This window comes from Camellia sinensis, chromosome 5, assembly GCF_055761805.1.
Source record: "Camellia sinensis isolate YWXY chromosome 5, ASM5576180v1, whole genome shotgun sequence".
Classification (NCBI taxonomy): domain Eukaryota; kingdom Viridiplantae; phylum Streptophyta; class Magnoliopsida; order Ericales; family Theaceae; genus Camellia; species Camellia sinensis.
Window position 1 is genome coordinate 95857267 of NC_138965.1, and position 23392 is coordinate 95880658.

At 37.7% G+C, this 23392-nt stretch overlaps 1 protein-coding gene across 1 annotated transcript in view; it reads right to left on the bottom strand.

Annotated features, from left to right (window-relative positions):
- The window catches only part of LOC114307238 (phragmoplastin DRP1E), a 43432-nt gene that overhangs the window by 14647 nt on the left and 5393 nt on the right, over positions 1-23392 (bottom strand). Inside the window, exons 5-11 of the mRNA XM_082869335.1 lie at positions 22507-22557; positions 22363-22424; positions 21392-21482; positions 21222-21286; positions 20756-20950; positions 20554-20673; positions 20402-20472 (exon numbers count right to left, since the gene is read on the bottom strand). Of these exons, the coding sequence (XP_082725461.1) occupies positions 20402-20472; positions 20554-20673; positions 20756-20950; positions 21222-21286; positions 21392-21482; positions 22363-22424; positions 22507-22557 (655 nt within the window). The remainder of the gene's footprint in view (positions 1-20401; positions 20473-20553; positions 20674-20755; positions 20951-21221; positions 21287-21391; positions 21483-22362; positions 22425-22506; positions 22558-23392) is intronic.

Here is a 23392-nt window from a genome sequence, read left to right on the forward strand (position 1 = left end):
ATTGCAATCAACTTCTACCTTTATCCAAGTCGTGACCCTTATCCTCTAATTCACGACCCACCTGGTTCGCAATCAACATCTGCCCTGTTCACGAGCCTTCTCTCTCTAGTTGAACTTCATTTGTCACTCAAATTGCGACATCAGTTCAACCACTTCTGGTTCAAAGTTGGCCCATCATGATTCAAAGGTACAAAGGTTCAACTCAATCTCTATTCTGGTTTTTTGAAGTCGCGAGTGCTCCAGCATCGCGAATCAACCTCTATCGAAGTTGAAACATCGTGATTCGAAGGTTATCTGGTTTTGTGGTTCGAAAATTCTAGACTTTTGGTTCTCGACTTCTTTGGTTTGTGGTCGCGACTCTCTAGTTCATCACTGCTACATCTGGTTCTGAAGTTTAGTTGACCTGGTTTTCTATCATGACATCTCTCCCTCTCTTGTCGTGACCTAGATCTTAAGTTTGGTTGGCCTAGTTCTCTTGTATTCTTGTTTGGACTAAACAAGTTTCTATTACACTTACTCCAGGATATATTTTTTATCTAGGCTCCTTTGGCTTCCTTTATTGTGGCTTTTACATTGTTCTTATTTACTAGTACATTCACAATGTCGGATGATAAGATTGCTAGGCCACTGGCTTCAGATGAGTGTACTTTTCGTCATCAAAAGAGCCATTGCAAGTATCATTGTCCCAAGAAGGGATGTCTGCCTACCTCGTGTTCTCAACAATCTCAGACTCAGTTTCACACTCCTCCGAGTACTTTTCGGCTTCTCGTCGCTTATCCTGCACCTGATCCAGCTCTTGATACTGACTTGTCTTCCTTGAATGTTCAGATTGCTCAACTTCAGCATATATTGTCTACCTCCCAACCATCTTCATCTGCCTTCATTGTGTCCTCTATTCATTCAGGTTTGTTTAGGTCTTCTTCAGATATCTATTCATCTATCTGGCTTTTTTACTCTAGTACCTCTCATCATATGATTCCTCACCTCTCCTTACTTCAAAATTATACGCCCCCTCTCTTTCCTATTACTGTTAATGCTACTAATGGGTCTGGTATGTCTATTATATCTGTTAGGTCTGTCCTACTGTCTGATATGTCTACTGTCACTATTCAATCCATCATTTATGTTCCTTAGTTATCTATCAATTTATTATCTATCAATCAGGTTGATGCCGATTTTAATATTATCTTTTCTTCTTATATATGTTCTGTGCAGTATCAGATGTCCAAGCAACAAATTGGGACCAACCATAGAGTTTGAGACATCTATGTGATGGCGAACTTGCATCTACCTATGACAAACTCTCTAGTTGCTTTTTTCTTTTTTCAGTTAGATTTTCTGTCGAGTCTTTTTTATTTGTGGCATTCCACATTAGGGAATTTGTCTGCCGACCGTTTACGGTCTTTATTTCAGTCATGTTTATTAAGTAAAGTTTCTCCTAATCAACTTATCGAGTGTCAAGGGTGTAAATTTACCAAAATGCCAGCCTTACATTTTTCGTAAAAGAACTATCTCTGATACACCGTTTTCTTTAGTTCATACTGATGTTTGGAGCCCTTCTCCTGTTCTCACCAAAGGGAGTTCTGCATACTACATGTCATTTATTGATGACTGCACCCGTTACACTTGGGTTTATCTTATGACTCATAAGTCCAATTTCTATTAGATATATCGTACCTTTTAGTCTATGATCACTACTCAGTTTGGGTCTACAATTAAAGTGCTACGGTCTGACTTGGGTGAGGAATATTTTAAAACTGAGTACTGTGAGTATTTTGGCCAACTTAGGTACCATTCACCAAACTTCCTGTCTTGATATACCCACCCAAAACATAAAAATATGACATTTTTTGCCGAGTCCATGTATCCTTAAATTTATGGTTTGATGAGTCCGACCTTTAGATACATACCCACACTTGACACCCATAACCAAGTCCATGTAACATAGACTGTTCCCCATGAGCTTGTTCCCTCTTCTTCTCCTACCACCCCTCCTGCTAAGTCCCTCTCCACTATCCCTCATGAGTCTGTTCCCTTTTCTCCTCATTCTCCTCCTCCGTTAATCTATTCTTGTCGAAAGGCTCTCATTCCACCGCTTGTCTCTGCCCCTGTTACTAATCCTCCTGCTTGTGACGACTCTGATTTTGCTAACTGTAAGTATCCCTTTCGCAACCGTAAACAAGCAGTCAAATTTGTCAAATTTGTCATATTTTTCTCCTTCATACTGCACCTTTTTGTCTACTACTCACTCTTTTTCAAAGCCCTATTCTTACAAGAAGGCTTGTCAGGGTCCCCTAATTGGGTACAAGCTATGGAAGATGAGTTGTCTGCATTGCAGAAGACTACTACTTGGGAGCTGGTTCTTTTGCCTGCTGACAAGAATCTGATGGGTTGCAAATGGATCTATAAAGGAAGACTCGTTCTAAAAGTTCTATCGAGTACTACAAAGTTCGCTTGGTTGCCAAAGGTTTCTCACAGGAATATGGTATTGATTATGAGGACACCATTGCCCCTATTGCCAAGATGACTATTGGTCGTACTTTGATATCTATCACAGTTGTTTGTCATTGGCCTCTCTATCAGATGGATGTTTAGATTGCTTTTCTCAATGGCCATCTCACTGAGGAGATTTATGTGTTCTTCCCCTGGCCTTCACACGACATCTATCACAGTTGTTTGTCATTGGCCTCTCTATCAGATGGATGTTTAGATTGCTTTTCTCAATGGCCATCTCACTGAGGAGATTTATATGTGTTCTTCCCCTGGCCTTCACCATTTTTCTGGATAGGTTTGTCGTTTTCGGCGTGCTCTATATGGTTTGAAGCAATCTCTTCATGCTTGGTATGATCGCTTTTAGACGATTGTTACTCAGCTTGGGTTTCATCCTTGTGTCCAAGATTCTGCTTTTTTTTCTCCTCTACACATTTGCTGGTTTTGTTACCCTGTTACTTTATGTGGATGATATAATCATCATTGGCTGTGACTCTTCTACTATTTCTTCGGTCAAACAGCATCTCTTCTGCACCTTCAAAAGGAAAGATCTGGGTCCATTGCGGTATTTTCTTGGTATTGAAGTAGCTTCTTCTCTTAAAGGTTACTTTCTATCTCAGGCCAAAGTATGCAAATGAGGTTATTCACCATGCTGATCTTACTGACACCAAGCTTTCTAATACCCTAATTGAGCTTAATGTGAAGCTTAACACTACTGATTGTGTCTCTTTGAATGATCTTACTTTATATCGAAAGCTTGTAAGTTGCTTAGTTTATCTGACGGTTATTCACTCTGATCTTGCCTATGTTCTTCATGTGGTTAGTCAGTTTGTTTCCGCTCCTCGCTGTACCCATTGGGTTGCTTTGATTCGGATTATTTGCTATCTTCAAGGTACTATCTTTCAAGACTTACTGTTGTCTTCTACTTCTTCCTTAGACGTGGTAGCCTATGCTAATTCTGATTAGGTTGGTGATGTCACTGATCACAAGTCTACTTCTGTCTTCTACATATTTCTTGGTGATTCCTTGATTTCTTGAAAAAGCAAGAAACAAACCGTTGTTGCTCATTCAACTACTAAAGCTGAGTATCGTGTTATGGCCCATGCCACTGCTGAGATTGTCTAGCTTCGTTATCTCATCTAATTTGGGTGTCCCTCAATCTTCTCCAACATCTCTCTATTGTGACAACCGTAGTCCTATTCAAATTTCCACAACACTGTCTTCTATGTAGGGATGGCAATTTGAAACCGGCCCGACGGGGACCCGATCCCCCGACCCCGATTTGAACGGGTTTTTCCCGAAAAATACCCCCGACGGGACGGGGATGGTATTCAAAAACCAATCCCCGATTAATTTCGGGCCGGGGACGGTGATAAGTGCCCAATCCCCGGCCCCGGCCCCGCCCCGCCCCGTACGTCCCCGAACTGGTCTATATATATATATAATATATTTTTTTATTATTTGTTTCCGTCTCTCCAGCCCTCTCTCATTTCTATTTCTTTGTTTCATTTCATTAATGCTCCTCTCTCTCTTCCCTTTGCTTCCTCTCTCTCTCTTCCTCTCCGTCTGAAACGCTACATCCAACTACGACGACGGTCCGTCTCCGACGACGCCACCTCCAACTCGGACGACGACGACGAGTCACGAGTGCCACCTCTGACGACGACGAGCAACAGAGAGATGGAAGGACGACGGGCGACGAGCAGATCGACTCAGATCAGATCTCTACTCTCTCTCTCTCTCTCTCTCTCTCTCTCAGATCAGATCGACTAAAAAAAAAAAAATAGCATCAGATCTGCCCTGATGTTGATGATATTGTTTGATGTTGTTTGTGATGTTGTTGATGATGATGTTGTTTATCAGATCTCTCCCTCTGTTTGTTTGTTGTTGTTGGTTTTTTTGTTTTTTTTTTTTTTTTGGGTCCGGGGAATTTCGGGGTCGGGGAAACCCGATCCCCTTTGGGGGGCGGGGACGGGGGGCGGTGATAAGTCCCCGTCGGGGATCGGGGCCGGGGATGGGGAAAATTTTACCATCGGGGATCGGGGACGGGGAGTGTGATCCCCGGCCCCGCCCCGCCCCGTTGCCATTCCTAAGTTCTATGAACGGACGAAGCACGTTGAGATTGATTGTTACTTTATCCGTTAGCATCTACAGTCTGACTCTATCTCGTTTCCTTTTCTCTTTGGCTTTACAACTTGCTGACTTCTTTATCAAGACTCGCACCACTGCTCGGCTTTAGTTTCTTCTTGACAAACTCTCAGTATTTTCTGCTAAAACACCTTGAGTATAAGCGCGGGTGTGAGAAAATTAGTATATATTAATGTGTTACAATTTTAAATTGTGTTGGGTTGTGTGAATATTTTATTTTAGGTTTATTCTTGTTTCCTATTTAGGATTAGGCCTAGAATTACTATATATATACATATATATCAGATGTACACATTGTATTGAGTCACAATTGAATATACAAGTTTATTTAGAATTCTTACAATCCCATGCCCCAAATCTCCAACGCTTGATTGATTTCCATCCCCCAAATCAACCATCGCCGCCTCCGCTTCCGCTTCCGCTATTGCCATCATTGCCTTAGTTTATGCCTCTCCCACACCGCCTCCTCCACTACCGTTAGTCTTTCTGAAAACTATCAACCTACCTCACCCCCACACAAAAGCCTTTACAATGACAGCGCCAATGCCTCTCTATCATTGCCGCTAGTTCCTCTCTGCCTCCACGAGAGCCTGTCAATGCCTCTCCACTACTACTACACAGTATCGACCCCCCATCACTACTGAAAACTAAATGGTCACAGCTCTATAGCAGCTCTCTTTCTCTCTCTCTCTCTCTCTCTCTCTCTCGTTGTCTCTCTCTCTCTGGGGCACGATGGTTTGGTTATAGGGAGGGAATGGGGTTTAAGGCCAAGTTTGGCAAGTTCAGAATAAGCCAAAAAGCCAAAAAGTTACTCAAAAAGTTAAAAAGTTAACACTATTTACCAAAAGTCAACAATTACGGCTGCACAACTCCCAATTCTAATTTTCTCTTACAAACCAATTTTTACAATTTTTTATTACACATTTTTCCGTAAAAAGTCAAAAAGTTAACCCAAACATTTATATTTTCTTCCTCAATTTTTTAGTTCAAAAAGACAAAAAGTGCACTTATTTAGGACACCCCAAACAACCCCTTAGTGTAGCTGTTGTGGAGTGGGGTTAGGGTTTTGGTGATGGTGGTTGTGGGTTGGAGTTGGGGTTGGCTGTGGGTGGAAGTTTCGATGAAGTGATGTTAGTTGTGGGTTGGGGTTTCGGTTTAAAGTTGTTGAATCCATTTTATTTCTTTTAGTTTGAACATTTAAAGTTTAAACTTTAAGAATTGTTGGATCAGCTAAAGCAACTTCAAAATTTATGAAACATTCAAAATATATTAGACCATGAAATAAACTTGTATTAATTAATCATAACAAGGAATCAATATAGTCATGGTGTCTCATGTCTCTTAAACTTCAAACAACTGATTTCTTTAGATTTGTGTGAGTTAATGGTTTTAACTCTTATTTGGATGACCTAGATCTAAGAAATTAAAGTTGTCTTAATTTTCTTATTCTTTTTTATCTAATAATTGGAATGTTTGATTATATTTGTAAAGGTAATGTTTGTTCAACTATACAAGTTTGTTTTAATTCAAATTTTTATCATATCATTGATTATTAATTTTTTGGGCATAGATCAGTTGGCTAATTGTTCTTACATATTTTCATTCCATATAACTTTGATTAATTTATGAGAGGTTTATTAGAGGAACCTTCACCAATTAAAATATTAGAAAAGGACCTAAATAATCTTGCCATAATAATAACTGCTTCTTATGATTGCTGTAGCCATCAACAATACCTCTTTTAAGCTAGAAACAGCGACCAAACCAATGGCCTCGAATGCTTATGAGCTTCTGAGACTTGGATGCCACTCAGGTGATATTAAGATACAATGTTCTTATAGACTGATTAGATTATCCTTATTATCCATACTTTAATAAGGCTCTATTACCAAATTTGGACCGAGGGATAATGTGACTAAGCTAACTAATTAAATAGATGATAACAAATCTAATTGTTGTTGCAAATAATAAATACTCAGATTGCGATTATACATTTCATTATTGATATGAAATGGTTTTGGCTCCAGATAATTTATTTTTAAATACTTTATTCTATTTTGATGATGTATTTTTTGAAGATCATATAATGTATCAAAGATTGGCATAAAGTAACATACATAAATAAAACACACCTTAATACATTATGAAAGAAAAACTTACAATGACTTACACACTTGTAAAAATACTACACATAGTATCATACACAAGAACAATCAACAAATTCAAGCTCACATTTAAACTGACAGCATCACAAGTAGGGGTGTACAAAATACCTAGAAAGCCCAAGAACCGAACCAACCCGATCTCCATGGGTTGGGTTGGGTTGGGTTGGGTCAGGTTGGGTGGGGTTGATTTTAATACATTGGTTTGGTTTTCGGTTTTAAAATCATCAACCAAATAAGATTGCGTTGGGCCTTGGTATAAGCCATATGACTAAATCCAACCAACTAGAAATTGAACCTATATATATTGTATAATAATCTATTAATGTTCACATGTATTCATGTAATTTCTATTGCAAATACTAAGATGTTATTGAATGCACTTGATCATTTCATATATAAGACAAAAATTACAGCTAATTAGAATTTGTTTTCTACCTTCATCCAGTCAACTCATTCACGGAAACTAGATAATCTACTTACATTTTTCCACATTGGCTCATTCATAGAAACCTTTTTGTATAACCTACTTACATAATCTACCTAACATAACAGGACTCTTTGTGGTTGTTGGTTTGTATTAAATTTTAAAACAATTTTGTTCTTTGTTTATGTAATGTTAAAAAATGTTTCAAGACTTCTTTATTCTAATAATTTATTGTTGATTGATTAACTTAGTTTTAGTATAGTGAAACTGTGGTTCCGAATTCCAACCCCAGCTAGAGCTACATTGGGTTGGTTTGATCTTGGGTTCAAAAACCTAGAACCGATCATGATTGGTTTGGTTCTAAATTTGGTGCTAACTTGAACCAAATCAACCCATGCACAGCCCCTATTCACAACTCATTCGAAAGAAAACTGTTTCCAACCCACTTTGTCTGAACAACGGTCAAGGCCTTCCCTTTTGTAAACTAGGGGTGTTCAAAAAAACAGATTGAACCATTAAACTGTCCAAACCCTCCGATTTTGTTAGGAGATGGTTTGGTCCCGGTTTTGAAGTATGTGGTAGAAATGAGGATGTGATCTGAAAAGTAGATTCCTTGGTGATAATTTGTCGAAAGTAACTTGTTTTCTTGTGTCTTAGAGATAAGATCATTCAAAAGATTTTTGTCTTCTTTTGTCACACGCAAGGTTGTTAAAATCGGGATCCTAAGTAGGATCGGTGAGAGGGTTTGGTGGATCGGATCATAGGATCGGATCGAGGATCGTAAGATCCTACTTTCTATTAAAAAAAAAGATAAAAATTAAAATTAAAATAATACATATTAAAAATAAGGTAAAAAATCATAAAATCTACGATCCTACTTGCGATCCTACCTACGATCCTATACGATCCCATACGATCCTACACGATCCCATGCGATCTTACACGATCCTACTTGCGATCCTGTTATAACATCGATCCTACAACGATCTGGATCGTTTTGGCAAAGTAGGATCCTACGATCCGGATCGCGATTTTAATAACCATGGTCACATGAGAATCTGCTTTTATAAACATTTGCTTTGGTGGCAATTTATATGCTCAACAATAATTGAGAATTGTGACAATCACAGATGACGTTTATAAGTTGTAGAGATCCATTCCATAACAATCATTTTCCTGTGAGATTGTTTGCATTGCGCATTCATTAGTTATAGCTTGATTGCTTAGTTTTATATCTCTACTTTATTTGTGAGTTTACTCAAACTGCATTAGTTTTCATTATTGCTTAAATATTAGAAAAACTCAATTCAAACACCCCCCCCCCCCTTTCCTCCCTCGCTCTTGGGCTGTCATTACTGGGATAACAAAGAAAGGAAAAATCTTCCTAAGTTAAGTCCACCTAATCAAACAGATAAATTAATCTTGCAACAAGGCAGAGAACCTTTTACATATCTAATTCATTGAAACAACAGGACAATAAACTTTAGTAGTATCTCCACCACTTTGGCTTTATTGAACATGTAATCCTTTTGACTTTACTTATCATGTGATCTACTTTGTTGTGTCTCTTTAGTTGTCTTCTTGGTTGTATCCATTATGTGAGCTTCCTTTGGCTTCATTTGTTTTGGCTTCTTCTGTCATGTGAGCCTTTCTTGGCTTGGTTTGGTTTGTTATGTGACCCATCTACAAGATTCTAGCATTTTTCGGCTAATTTGTCATGTATACTCCTGCTTATTTTTCAGAAGTGGACATGTCCATTTCTTGCATTGACTAGTAGTGGAGGTTTTTTTACTCTCTTCAATTGTTTCTTGAATTTTTTTCTTCCACACCTTTTTGGAGTTGCTCTCCTGATAAATCCTCTTTCCATCAATTGCCTATTTATAGTAATAGAGGGATAATGTATGGAAAACATTTTTAGGTTTAGTGTTCTTCTATTGATATTTTTGATGAAGATTTATTTGTAATAGGAATACGTATTGTTTAGTTTCCTATTATTTCTTCATCTAAACTTTACTGTGTACTAGATTCGTCTAAACTTTATAGTAAGATTTTTTATTCTTTCTAGGCTACTTGTAGAACTAGATCTACTAAGAAGATCACTTGTTGATTTTCATCTAGGTTCTTCTAGATAAACAACACATCTTTTTTTCTCAAACTGTTAACCTTTTGGATTGAAATTTTCGAGTATGAGCACTCACTTTTTCAAATAACTCTGCTTCAAGTAAAGGTTTACTAAGAGGATTAACTATATTAACCACTCTATATATAAGCCTATAATTAATAGCAATGTTTTTGCTTTTCGTGTCAAGGTCTTTCATACCTTCAGGTTGTATTTTCAATCCTAATGCCTGATTAAGATTTGGATCATCCAATGTCAAGAAAAAATTTGGTTTGATAATGAACCAAATTGTTCCGTTATACAATATTAAGGCTTTTTCAAAGCTAAACCATCTATATCCATGACACATGTTAATACTGGAATGTCTTTTCAGCCAGAAATTGAGTTTTATCAACCATATCAGATCTAGTATTTTTACCCAGCAACCAGTTCAAATCTCCTCTTAAAGAGAGAAGATAGATCATGGAAGGGATATGATCCTGTTATTGACAAAATTGATAAGCTCATGTTTTTTCACAATACATTGGACACTCTCTCCAACATGAAGAACCATCAATCTACTGCAATGGGAAGAGAGTTGTGGTCCTAAGAAACGGAAATGTTTTCCTGGAACCCTCCAAGCTAGGGGGAAAAAAATGCTCAAGATGCTCAAGAAAAAGATAATTGAAGTACCAGACATCTCTTCAACTATTTGAGAACTCTACAAAATTAAAAGAGCAACCCAAATCCAATACGAGTCAATGGAAGAAATGGGCATCTACACTTTTAAAAAAGAAGCAGGAATTCACATGACAAATCAGGCCAAAAAAGGCTAAAATCTTGCAGATGGTCACATGACGAACAAAGCCAAGAAAGGATCACATAACAAAAGAAGCCAAGACAAATGAAGCCAAAAGAAGCTCATATGATGGATACAACCAAGGAGAACCAATGAGATATAACAAAGTGGATCACATGATGAGTAAAGCCAAAAAGATCACATGCTGAATAAAGCCTAAGTAGTGGAGATACCACTACTAAGTTTACTGTCTTTTTGTTTCAATAAATCATATATTTAAAAGGTTCCTTGTTTTGTTGCAAGAATCTCATCTTTCTTTTAATTTTATGTATTTTAATTTCGAAGTTGAAGTCCGTTCTTTGCCTATAAAAGGGTGTGGTTGTGTCTTGTAAAATCAGAGTTGTGGGAGCCAAAAAAATATCCTAACTATATGAGTAAAATATCCTAAACGAATATCATCTATCCCCTATAAAAGGGGAGACCCCATACACAAAAGGGAGGTCATCTCTCTCTACACTCCACACACAACACTCTTTACTATTTATACTCCTCATTCATGGATTCTAACTTTATCATTGGAGTGTCTCCGGCCGGCAACGCCGGTTGGGTGGCGCCGACTATGTTTATCCTTGCAGATTACAGTAGCCAAGCTCATCTTTTCGTTGGCGCTCATCAACATCCATGTTAGAGGATTTTTTGGGTCTCACAAGAGTCAAGAAGCAGTCTTATGGTAGGCAAGAGTGTTTCCCTCAATCTTTCTTATAAGCTTTGAGAATTCAATAAAAGTTTTCCATTTCCATAAATACTTGGTCTACTATCTTTTAATTTTCTGGAGGTCTGAGAGTAGTGATATGAGCAAAGTAATATTCACCAAGAGTGAGAGATTACTCTTTCTCTCTACTCATTGAAAGGCTTGAAAACTATTAGCAGCAAACGAAACAAGGTGGGCATGGAAAGGAAGAACCTTACGGTTAGTATATGATAATTTTACATATAGTTAGTATTTAAAATCTTGAATTACAAATAGTGTAATTGTGATTTTTGATATATATATAATATATATATATACTATTTTATGCCACATTAGTGCCATATCACACAGCACATCAACTTGCCTAGTCACTCGGGGACACTGTCGGGGACTCAAATTCGGGGGATGTAGCATCACCCATTTATTTAAAGCCAATAGAGGTTGTACGGTCACCTTTTGTCGCAGACTGTACATTTTTAATGAACCGTTTAGTGGCTTTTGTCGTGGCTGATCAGTCAAGGTTGGATTATTTATTTTTTAATACACTATTAAGCTCTTTTGTCGTAACTGAATCAGTGAATAGAAATAATAAAATAAAATAAATCCTCCAACAAATCCAATGTGTAAATGTAAAAGTAGCCCAAAACTTTTTTTTTTAATATATAACTCACTCACATTATACAAGTAGTACACATTTAAATAATAAGTCCTACAAGAAGTAAGAAACAAACGGAGATACTTGAATTGGAATGGGAGGAGACAAGAAACATTTGAAAATGTCTTTAAATTTGTCTGGGATTATTTTAGATTTTTTGCGAAAGGTTAAAATAAAAACAAATATGGTTATAATTTAAGAATAAATATGGTTATAATTTAAGAATAAATATGGTATCACAAATGGGATCTAGCCTCTCATGTATATAACTCATGGTGTGGAAAAAAGATAGGGGTAATTGCACCAGAATAGTAACTTTTCAAATTATTCTCTTTCTGATGGGGAATCTAAAATAATTCCAATGGGGTGGAATCTTGTCTTTTACCTTTTCTTTCTTCCCTCTCTACTTCTTTATATTATGGCATCTCCCCTAGCATTCTTTCCTTTATGTTTTAGTTTTGTTTTAGCTTTTGAAATTTTAATTTTACCTTGTTTTTTCTTAATTTTATTTTTTATACTTGAGACATCAAATCTAGTTGTTGTTAATAATATAGAATTTCTTGAGTTATTCTTTCTACTCTTTTTCTAGGAAATTATATATTAATAGCAGTACCAGTTGTAGACACCCCATTTTTGACCGCCCTTAAGACTTGGGCGTCACTAATGGCTTGCTTGGTGATGAAAGTTGTGTGGGGGAAAGGTTCAGTTTCTTCGGCAAGGAGAGAGAGTCAAATCCTAACTTCACACCCCATTTTGGACCAAAGCTATTTTGGATGGTTTTTAGACCTTAAAACCCTCTCTTTCAAAATATTTTTGAAACAAAGTTCCTACAATGTTCCGAGGCTCACATTTTGTTAAATGTCGCGCTTTTCGGTAAACCGAGCCAAGACAAAGTGGAAATGAATGAAAGAGAGATGAAATCTTTGAAAAATCTTTCAAAACACCTTGCTTAGGGGTTTGAAGCTGAGAAAAATAGGAGAAGAGGGAAGAAACCCAGTTGGGGAAGAAAATGGGCACGAATCGCTAAGAGAGGGACGAACAGTCCTCGCTGAATCAGGCCTATTCATTTGCATACTTGGATTTCAGCTATGAGGCCACTACCATTGGAAAGCTTACTTCCGGGGCTTCATTTTGCACTCAAGAATCTCCTAAAGCCAAGTCCGGACGAGGGAGATATAGTTAGTTGATGTAGGGCATCAATCCGGTTGGACCGAATCTGCGCAGCTTCACCAAAACAGGCATAACTTTTTGCACAGTTGGAATTTTAATGCAAGGCTGGCGCCATTGGAAAGCTAACTTTTGGGGCTTCATCATAGGGGGTGGCCGACCACCTTGGACCTTTTGACCTGGTCGGCCGACCAGGTCAAGTGGTCGGCCGACCACTTGAACTGATCGGCCGGCTACCTGCAGCTTTGTCTCACTGAGTGTGTTCCAGTTGTGCCAGCTGGAAGGCATTTGCTGCATCCTCCATACACGTGTATGGAGGATGTTTAATCTTGGTTTTAAGCTTCCAAGAGAAGCTTTGGACCCTTGGCTCTATAAAGGAAGGCCTCTCCTTCCTTGGCAAGGGTTCAGAACTTGGTGAGAGCATACACCATATATCTCTCTTTGTCTCTCCCTTTAAGCTTCAAAGAGTGAAGTTCTTGCCCTCCTTTGCACACCACCTCACAACCTAACCTCTCCATCATCCATCTAAGCACCTTGGAGCTTATTTTCAGAGGCTAAGGAGTTGCTGTTTTGGTACAGAAGCTGCTGGAGTTATTGGCTACAAGGGTAACACTCTTATTCCCTTTTTGGTCCTTATTTTGCTCCATATTTTAGCTATATTTGCAAGCATATTTGGGCTTTGTCATAAACTGAAAAAGGTCTTATTTTGAGCTCCTCTTGAAGTTTGTTTAAGGTCATTTTTCTGTTGGGGGTCATCTACCCCCTTGCATGCTTGTTTTCATCTTGTTTTGAGCCATGCATTAAGGCCTTTGTATTGTGCTTTGTTTGGCCTTTTAGCCACTGAAATCCAGTGGATTTTCAGTGGCTAGCATGCTGTTTTGAGCCCCAAAATCAGAGAGGGGTGGCCCTCACACCCCTTGTCTTGTTTACTAGCATTCTTGGCCTTGCAAAGGAGCCCATATTTTCACACTTCTTGAGCATTTTTCAGGCCATTTTTGGTGGGTTTTAGGACCTGCATGACCTCTGTCCAGAGGTGGTTTTGCCATATTAGGTGTCCCTCTTGCATGTGTAGAGTAACCCTCTTCATGGCCTTTCAAAGGAGCCTTTACTTGCATGCTTCCTAGCCTCATTTCAGGCCCTTTTCAGTGAGTTTTAGGACCCTCATAACCTCTGTCCAGAGGTGGTTTCGCCATATTAGGTGTCCCTCTTGCATGTGTAGAGCAACCCTCTTTATAGCCTATCAAAGGAGCCTATCATTCTTGTATGCATAGACCATGTTTCAGTGGGTTTTTGGGGTTTATTTGGCATATAATACCTCTGACTTTTGCTGGTTTAGTGGCCTCTTGAATGCTTAATATACTTGTAGTGTAAACCCTCTTCACTAGCTTGTATTGCATGTTGCTTTGGCCCTTGATTTTAGCACTTTTTGGCCATGCCGTAAATTGATTTTGTGCATGTTTTGGACTGCCTTAGCTCTGTTTTTGAGTCTCATGGTCGAATGATGCTTGTTTTGCATGCCTGTAGTTCAATATTCATGCTTAGCTTTGAGTTTTGGGGCCTATTGCATGCTTGTGTTGAGGTGTTTCCATATTTTGGGGCCATTGTATATCATATTTCAGAGCTTATATGCATGCCATATATCCATGTTTTGCACTCTTTACATGCGTTTGAGAGTTGTGCATAAATGCCTCGTTTTCGGACCATTGCGTGAGCTTCATTTCTATGCATGTTGAGCCATCATTTTGGGCCATTTTCCCACTATCTTGGACCTGCCTAGGGTCTGTCTGGGGTCGGTTTTGTCATTTGTGCATTGTTTTGTGTACCTCTAGTGTAATCCGCTTCACTAGTTTCGGTATTCGGGCCATCTAGCATGCATTGGGTGACATATCTGCATGATTCGGGACCATGGTGCATCATGTTTCAGAGTTGGAAAATGTGTGTTTGTATGCCATATTTCATCCTTTGCCATGCTTTGATTAAGTTGCATTTGGTGCTTTAGGATCGGTCCCTTGCATTGGGCATATTGCATGAGTGTTCTTGCCTTTAATTTCACCATGAATGGCCACTGATTTGAGTGTGACTGAGGTCCACTCCTATTGGTTTAAGTCCACCTTGCATTGTGTATGCCATTTGGTTCATGTTGTTGCATGTTTGACCATCGCATTGTGTATGCTTTGGTTATGTCTTTGTGTATGTCCATCTTCGTATGTGTGCATTGTGTATGCCATATAGCTCATGTGCATTGAGTATGCCATTCTAGGTTCATAGCATTGCGTATACTAATTGCATTCGTGCATATCATCCCTCGTATGCCAGCATGATTAGGTTGCATTGCATTTAGGGTTGCATGTTAGCCGCATTGTGTATGCCATCTCATTGCATTGTGTTTGGAGGAGGGTTAGTCCAAACACGGAAAACGAGGGACGTTTCGTACTCAAAGTGATGAAACGTGTCTAAATTCCCGGTCGCCGACACTCCGGATTACCCATGATGGAGTTTAGGCCTTGTTGTGTTTATATGTGCATTCATTTCATATTGAGTCGTGCAATTCAACTCCTCGGTCATCGTGCATCGAGATGCGTGATTGGTGGCACGAAGATCGAGGTCTACACTCCCTAGAGCTTGTGCAATGACAGGAAGAGTGGTCGTGCATACATATGTGAAAATATTTTGCCATGCCCCTTTCTTGCTCTCTGTTGCAGCAAACCGGAAACCGACAGCAAAAACTGGTCAACAACCTTCTGGAGTTTTGTACAGCATTCCGGGATCAATTGCAAACAGAGGCAAATCGGGGCATCGCGAGGAATTTTCCGACGAGGCGGCTCGAGCATGCATGCATCTTTCATCATTCAGAACAGAGCTGAGGCGGTCCATTTAGCTTGCATGCTAATTTATTTGCTTTCCTAGTTAATTTGTTGATTAATTAGGATTTTGTAATATTTAATTAACTAGAGCAGTTAATTATTTATTCGGAATGTATTATTTATTCGGACCCTCCGAGCGATGGCACAATTGTAATAAGTGTGCGTGTGTGTGATGTATGTTTTCCAACCCCACGTCTTTCTCCCTTTTATTTACTAGCTTATGATGGTTAGATTACGGCATGTTTCAATTAGCATACTTATGCTTGCATGTTTGCATCATTCATCTGTATTGCATGCACCGGGCTCGGCGCATCATACTAACTGCATTGTATTCCAATTCCAAGTTGAACACGTGTTAGCTGTAGCATCTCATATGCCATTCTTAAGATAGCCGAGCCTATTTCTAGTTGCATTTTGCATGTGTTGCATTAGCCATCTTAACATGAAATAGGATCATGCATTGATTACTAACTAGTTTCTATTTTGGCTCAGAGTACTCGGTAAGTGTTTATGCTTTAGCATCCTTGCATGCGTGTGAGTGATTGCCATGATAGCATGTTTACCATGAGGCTAACTGCTTATGTGATATACCTGCCTGAATGCCTGTGGGTGAAGGTTGGATTATCTGAATTGGAATAATGCATTGACTGTGAGTTTTAAGCCCACTTGAGAATGGCAAATCATCTTGTTTTCTAAGCCCACTTGAGGGTGGCAAATTCGCATTTTAGCCTATTTGCGAGTAGCAAACCGTTTCAAAAGAAAACATGATTGTTCCAATTCAGGCGATCCAATCTATACTTGTATGCTGTGTGCATCACGTAGTAAATCTAAGCTAATAACCGGAATACAAGCACATAATGTTTTCAAAACTCGATATTAGTAGAGGTCGATCTTTGATCGGGCGAACGGGGGTGCTCATAGAGTGACCTTCCCCAATCGTACCCAAGTTCTCGAGACGAAGCAACTTTGGTGATGACGGACACGTGGCCTTAGGCAAACGAGTCAGGGTTTCCTAAATTTCCCAAAATAAAATATTTAGGTGGCGACTCTGTATCTAGCGAAACAGTCCATGTTTGGCACTTCTTTCAAAAAAATCTGTTTTCAAAAACGATTTGCTGGATTTGGACTCTTTGATGATTCATCGGTCTTGCATTGTACTCTGCGAGATTAGATACAGGACCGTGACATTTGAGTCCTGAACTGTAGTGAGCCCATATGAACAAAACGGGATTCCCTCCCGGGACATTCGGGGACGTCTACACCAGTATCTAATAAATATTGCAAACAATTACGATGACGTTGACAATTAACAATATGTGATCGTAACTGGTTGTGATCGTAACTGGTTACGATCTAATGACAAATGTTGGACACAAAAATATTGACAAATAATCAATACAATTTTACAAAATAAACTGTTTACTATTACTTCTATATTTTTGAGTTCTTTGATTTTAGTTCTACTATACTTCCAAAATAAGAACAATATCTAAAAGTTTTGACCATTACATGAACATAATTGGCATAGGATCTTGGCATTACCAAACTTTCAGTCTATAGAGATGGCTAACCTTAACCTTTTCTTCCTTACACTTCGTTTGGATTGAGATGAAAAAAGAAAAGAAAAGATTAGAGTCTCTCACCTAGGTGAGAAAAGAAAAGAAATGATTCTGGTTTCTCACCTTCTTGTTTGGATGGATTATGATTAAAAGAGTAATTTTGTTTTCTCACCACATTTGGTGAGAAACAAAACTTAAGTTTGGTGTGACTTGGCTTTCTCACCATTACTCACCTTATTAATCATCCAAACAAGTGACAATAAACCTCATTCTCTCCATTTCTTTTCTTTTCTCACCAAACCCCTCAATCCAAAAGCAATGTTAGAAACCAGACTCAACACAGATTTGCTTCGTTTCCTATCTCATATCGTAGCCTTAGAAACTATTATATTTGGTTATCTAGGTGACCTAATAACAACTCTTAATGCAGAAGCAATCATAGACTACATACCTTGGAAGAGAATATTTATATTACTTGATAAAAAATTTACAAGGTTAAGGGTGTCTGTAGATTGTTAGATTGCCATAATATTGTTTGCTTTTTAGAAGGCTTAAGGTCAAGACTTCTTTCTTAGCTAAATAATACTCTGAGAAATCTATGTCCCTTTCATACAATTGGAGACATTAAAAGGTGGAGCTACTGGTGATGTGATCCCATCAATCCATGACATTGGCAAGATTCCATTCTCATTTGTTACCCATGACATCAGCAAAATCATAATCACAACCGTATTCTTCCATAGCATCTAGATTCATTTAGATCTTGTTTCATCATTATACTCTCCTATAAAATAACATCCTCTTGTTGATAAATATTTTTCAGAATCTATCATTTTCAAATATTCATATATGGATTTATATGGCAATCCTGGAACAATTATGGCGCCCATAGCCTTTAGGACTGCACAATCAGAAATAATTGAAGGGCGTCTTAATGCAGCTCATTTTCTAATAATTATATAGGATAGACATGATCCACTCTCCTATTGATGCAATTGGTTCAAAGATTGGTCTAGACCACACACAACAAGACCCGATTGAAGCAAGGGCACAAGGATTCTTCTTGATATCACAAATAACTACAGAATTAGCAGAGGTAATATTTAAATTAGCTCATTATTGAGATAATTATTTCAAGATTGTCAAATGAATCCATATATGAATATTTGGAAGGTAGATGATGAAAAATATTTATCAAAAAGAGGATATTATTTTCTGGGAGATTATATGACGGAACAAGATCTAAATGATCTAGATGTTATGATGGAAGAATACGATGGTGATTATGATCTTGCTGATGTTATGGATGACGAACGAGAATGAAATCTTGCCAATGCTATGGATAAATGGGACCACATCACCAGTAGCTCTACCTTTTAATTATTATACTATTAAAATAAGTTTGGAGTCCGCATGTCAAGTCTGGACCACTGAGTAATTTTTTTTTTTTTTTTGACACTAGGGTGTCCGGATCAAAACCCGACTAATCCCCAAGGGTGCACAGGCACAAGTGCACCATGGTTAATTCAAGAGTTTTTCCCCAGTCCAATGGCCCCAAAGAATTGTTAGCACCTAAGAGGTTTCGATCCCTAAACCTTAAAAAGAGTACACCCCCAAAACCCAAGGCCTTGCCACAAAGACAATCCCTTAGGTTGCCCACTATGTAAATTATTGTATTGTTTTAGACTAGTTTCCAAAAGTGCTTACAGAAAGGGTCTTCAGTTGTATAAAGGAGACACAGATTTCTCAGAGTATTCTTCCACTAAGAAAAAAGTCTAGAACTCAAGTCTTCTTAGAGCAAACAATATTCTGGCAATTTAATAGCCTACGGACATCCCTATCCTTGTAAATTTAAATGGCATGATACATTGGGTGGCCTATTGACACCTCAATATGTCTTCGGTTCATGTGTTTACAAGAGCTCATTTTCAAGAAGGCGGCATTTGATAGGGTGATTGACTTTTGAATAAGAACTTGCAACCACAGTCTTCTTTGTTGTTGCGTGTCCATTGCACCTCCATATGTCATTGTTTTGCGTCATTTTGTTGATGTCCCTAACTTGAAGGACAAGTTGTTTTCTTTAGAGGGAGAGTATGATGTAATAAGAGAAGGACTTGCAACCACAGTCTTCTTTGTCGTTGTGTGTCCAGTGCACCTCCACATGTCATTGTTTTGTGTCATTTTGTTGATGTCCCTAACTTGAAGGACAAGTTGTTTTCTTTAGGGGGAGAGTCTGATGTAATAAGATACAAGCTTGTTATTTAGGTTTGGTTTGGAATGTTCTAAAAAAGTGCACTTTTTGACTTATTGGATTATATGGGTTGGGTTTGGATTGAGCTTGATGTGATGTGTTAGAGAGGTGATATGATTTAAATAAGATGATGTGACTTAAATAAGATAGTGACTTTTTGACTTTCTGTATTATTTAGTTTATGCCAAACCAACCCTTAGTTTTAGGTTGGCCAACTCTATATGAGTTGTTCCAAGTGTTTAGTTGTGTGTTTAGCTTATAAATAGGTAGTTAAGGTCCTTTGGTCTGGAGAATTTTATGGCATTTTGATATTGAAATATTCAGAGCTTTAGCTCTTTGTAAATTGTATCCAAATTTGGGATTTTCTCTCTAAACATTTCATTCCTAAATTTGGCTTCATCAATTATTTAGCTTAGTAACACTATCCCTAGGCACAAAAGTTGCACTAAATTTAGCCCTACAACAATTATATTGTTTATTAATAATGCAAATGGATGGATGTCACACAGACCAAAGCTAGTAGTGGTTTGCATGGCATTCAAGCATAAAATTCAATTTTTTCCCTTTTGCCAAGTACAAAATTCAATACTGATGAGAACATTTCAATAAAAGGCAGCCTTCTCTTTAGTGATGACTTTTTTTTTTTGAGAAACAACAAAATTCTCTTTAGTGATGACTTTCAAATCATTATAAAACAAAGTTAGCCCTGGTACAATCAACTTCGGTGATGGTCTCCATTCATCTGAGGGATCCCTTTTAGAAGATGGCTTTGTATACAAATGTTTCGAGATATCCAGAATCTAGATGTGTCATGTATGAAGAAAGTAAACCCATTTATGCCATCGTTGGTGAGTTCAGGTTAAATTTTGTCTAGTGTACAAAGGCTATTGAGAATTACCAACGCAGAGACTATTCATGATTCTAACAACATAAATTTCCAAATAGAGTTCAAAGAACAAGATCAACTCAAAGGTAGTTTGAAGCTTTAAGAATAAACTATCCATAAGAGAGAAGAAGATAAAGTGCTCACCCTCCATCCAGATGCTCCTTAAAAACCCTGTCAAATGCACGACAAAGTTCCAAGATAGTGTAGAGTTGAGCCTGGAAAATAACATTTCAGTCAGCGACAACACATGTAACGGTGTCTCATTCAGTAATAATTATACAGAGAAAACTACTCACCCCTGCATCAACACCAATAGGCCTACCAAGGTGGTCCATCTCAGATTCAAGTTCATCAATGGTTTTGTTAATCAACGACGTGATACTTGGTATTCTTGCCCTAATTACAGACTCCAATTGCTGAAATTAAAAATACTCATCAAAATGATACCATATTTATTCAAAAAGATCTTATAATACGAGCAGGATACATGAAGTATACCTTGGAAAGAAGTTTTGCAAGATACACTGAACCCATTTTACTTGTTAAGTGTGCATAGTCAGGACTTGTAGCAAAGTATTCTTGCTCCTTCCGCCTTGCAACAACCATATCAACATTTTTGTTGATATCAGCTTGTGATCGATTCACAATTCCAACCCAAGGATGTTGTAGACGATAAGATCTCCCTTCAAGAACCTTTTTGAGGACGAAAATCATTGATTCAGTATGACAAAAATAACAAATAGTGAAAAAGATAATTGAAGAAATGAACAGGAGAAAAGAATAAAAAGAAAATTTGAAGAAGCATTTAATGAGGTCTTATGGCATCACTATCATGGACTCAAATAGTTGAATCTGTTTCTGTAAAAACCTAATAAATACTTGAATCAATTATAGCACTGAACATCATAAAGATAAAAGAAACCTCAATAATGCATGGAAACAGAGAGAAAGAGAGGAAACCTACATCCAATGCATTAGTTCCTTTATCCATCAAATCTAACTTTGTCAAAACACCAAATGTCCGTTCACCTGAGCAAGTTGCAAAGGAAATTCCATAACAAAAAATCCAAGCAAATTTGAAGGAACAGATTGTTTTAAATAATTTTTCTATAACCAACAGTAAGAAAAACATACCACTGGGATCCACCTCTCTTGCAAGTTTGATAGCATCTGAGGTTGCTATGTCTTGATTTGCTGGAGATATTGCCAGTATGATGGAGTTAGGCTGCAAAACCATATATTCACCAATTAGTGCCAAAATAATCTGCAAAACCTAGGATCTCAATTGAAGCTGGTAATGCATTTACCACTCATGCAATTGTTCATGGCAAAGAAAACAGGTAAAATCAAACAAGAAAACCACATGATACAAATGCTACAAGCCAGGTTAGGGTTGTATGGAAGACTTTGCACACCAGGAGAGAAGCTAGAGGCTTAACTTGAGGACCATAAATTTAATGTACCGATAACAGTTGTAATAAGCAAATCATCATCTTGCTAAGTAAAAGTATGACGATAAACAAAATTAAGAAGCTTTGGAACATATCTATCTGACACATAAATTGCTCCAGGGGTCTTATTTCCCTTAGGAATCAAGAGACCTTTGAGGATCTGTTCTTTACTAAAACTGTCAGGAAACTAATACCTTTTTCTTCAAGTATTTTCTTTTTGTTTCTTTTTATTTCCCCTCATTTTATAAGCTCGGTAAGTACTCATTTGTTAAAACTTAATCATGATTGGTTCATTCACATAACCTAAAAAAAACGAAATTACAATTAATTAAAATAATCCTGAAGGTAGTGAATCATCTATACTATCTATATAAAGTGAACAAGTCTTTTGGTGTCTTAGGTACTTTGGTTCTCCTCATGCCACGTAGCACGTGGATTTCTCTATTTAAAAATAAATAAACTACATTAACAAGACTTAAGACTTGAAACTAAGAGCTTCGTCTTAAGGAAGAAACATTATACCCACTTGAACTACCCACATATTGTGATACTAATTTCATTATCATGTTATTTTTATTTTTACTTACATGCACGCGCATCACATGTGCCAACCGCTAGTTCTTTAATAAGAAAAGATAATCAATTCATCATTACCTTTTCAACATAAGATCGCACCATGTTTTCAATGTCTTCAACAATACTTTCAGGTTGTCCCTCTGCGAAGAACAAACCTCTTTATTGAACGAGTTATATCACTTCCAAGTTATATAAGAAAATGAGAAATTATATAGAACATACCAACAGCGACTTTTGTCAGTCCAGGCAAATCAATTAAGGTTAAGTTGACAACTGCCACACAAAAAAACCCATGAAATGGTGCCAGCGAAGTTATGTGTATGTAGATAGATGTGGAGAGAATGAGAGAGGGCATTGTCATATAGTAGAAGAAATCAAGAAAGGGATAGACCATTTTACTTATGGTACAATGAAACCACAACATAAGAGAAAAACAAAATATTTTAAAAAGCTTATATCTTGTTATACAAAACAACACCGGAGTCCAGACCATGTCTGTTCAAGGTAAGGTCACACATTCACATTGGAAAGATGGAAAGAAAGGTATCACTTGCATCCCGAGGTGAGATGGGACACGATATTGCAATCCCCTAATCAAGCACTAAAATGGAGAATAAGACAACAAACAGGCTTAACAAATCATGCTACCAATGTTGATCAAAATTATCTAAAAGCCATGGCAAAAGACTCCTCTCCAAAGTGAAAAATCAAAAAGCAATGTCAGCATGATATCCTTTGAAAGAGTTTCCAGTTAAAGTTTCCCTCTCAAAATTGTTCCAGTTAGGTCAAACAAGTGAACATGGTTCATTGAGTTTACAAAGTTTTAAATCAAAATATCAAATGTAACTTCTTGAATTATTTCAATCTTTAACACCACATAGTATTTGTCAAACCAAACATGACCTGGACTCCATTTGTTCAACTATTTGGAATCTTAGAGTTCTGATTTGCGGATACCATGCAGAGTGCTCATGTTACATATATATTAAAAAAGATGCAGGCATTCCATCCAAGTAATGACTTCCCAACTCAAGTTTCTTCCTTGCATCTTTGTTTAGAACATCTGCCGAGAAAACCTAGTAATCCTTTTCACCGCGCAATAAAAAAG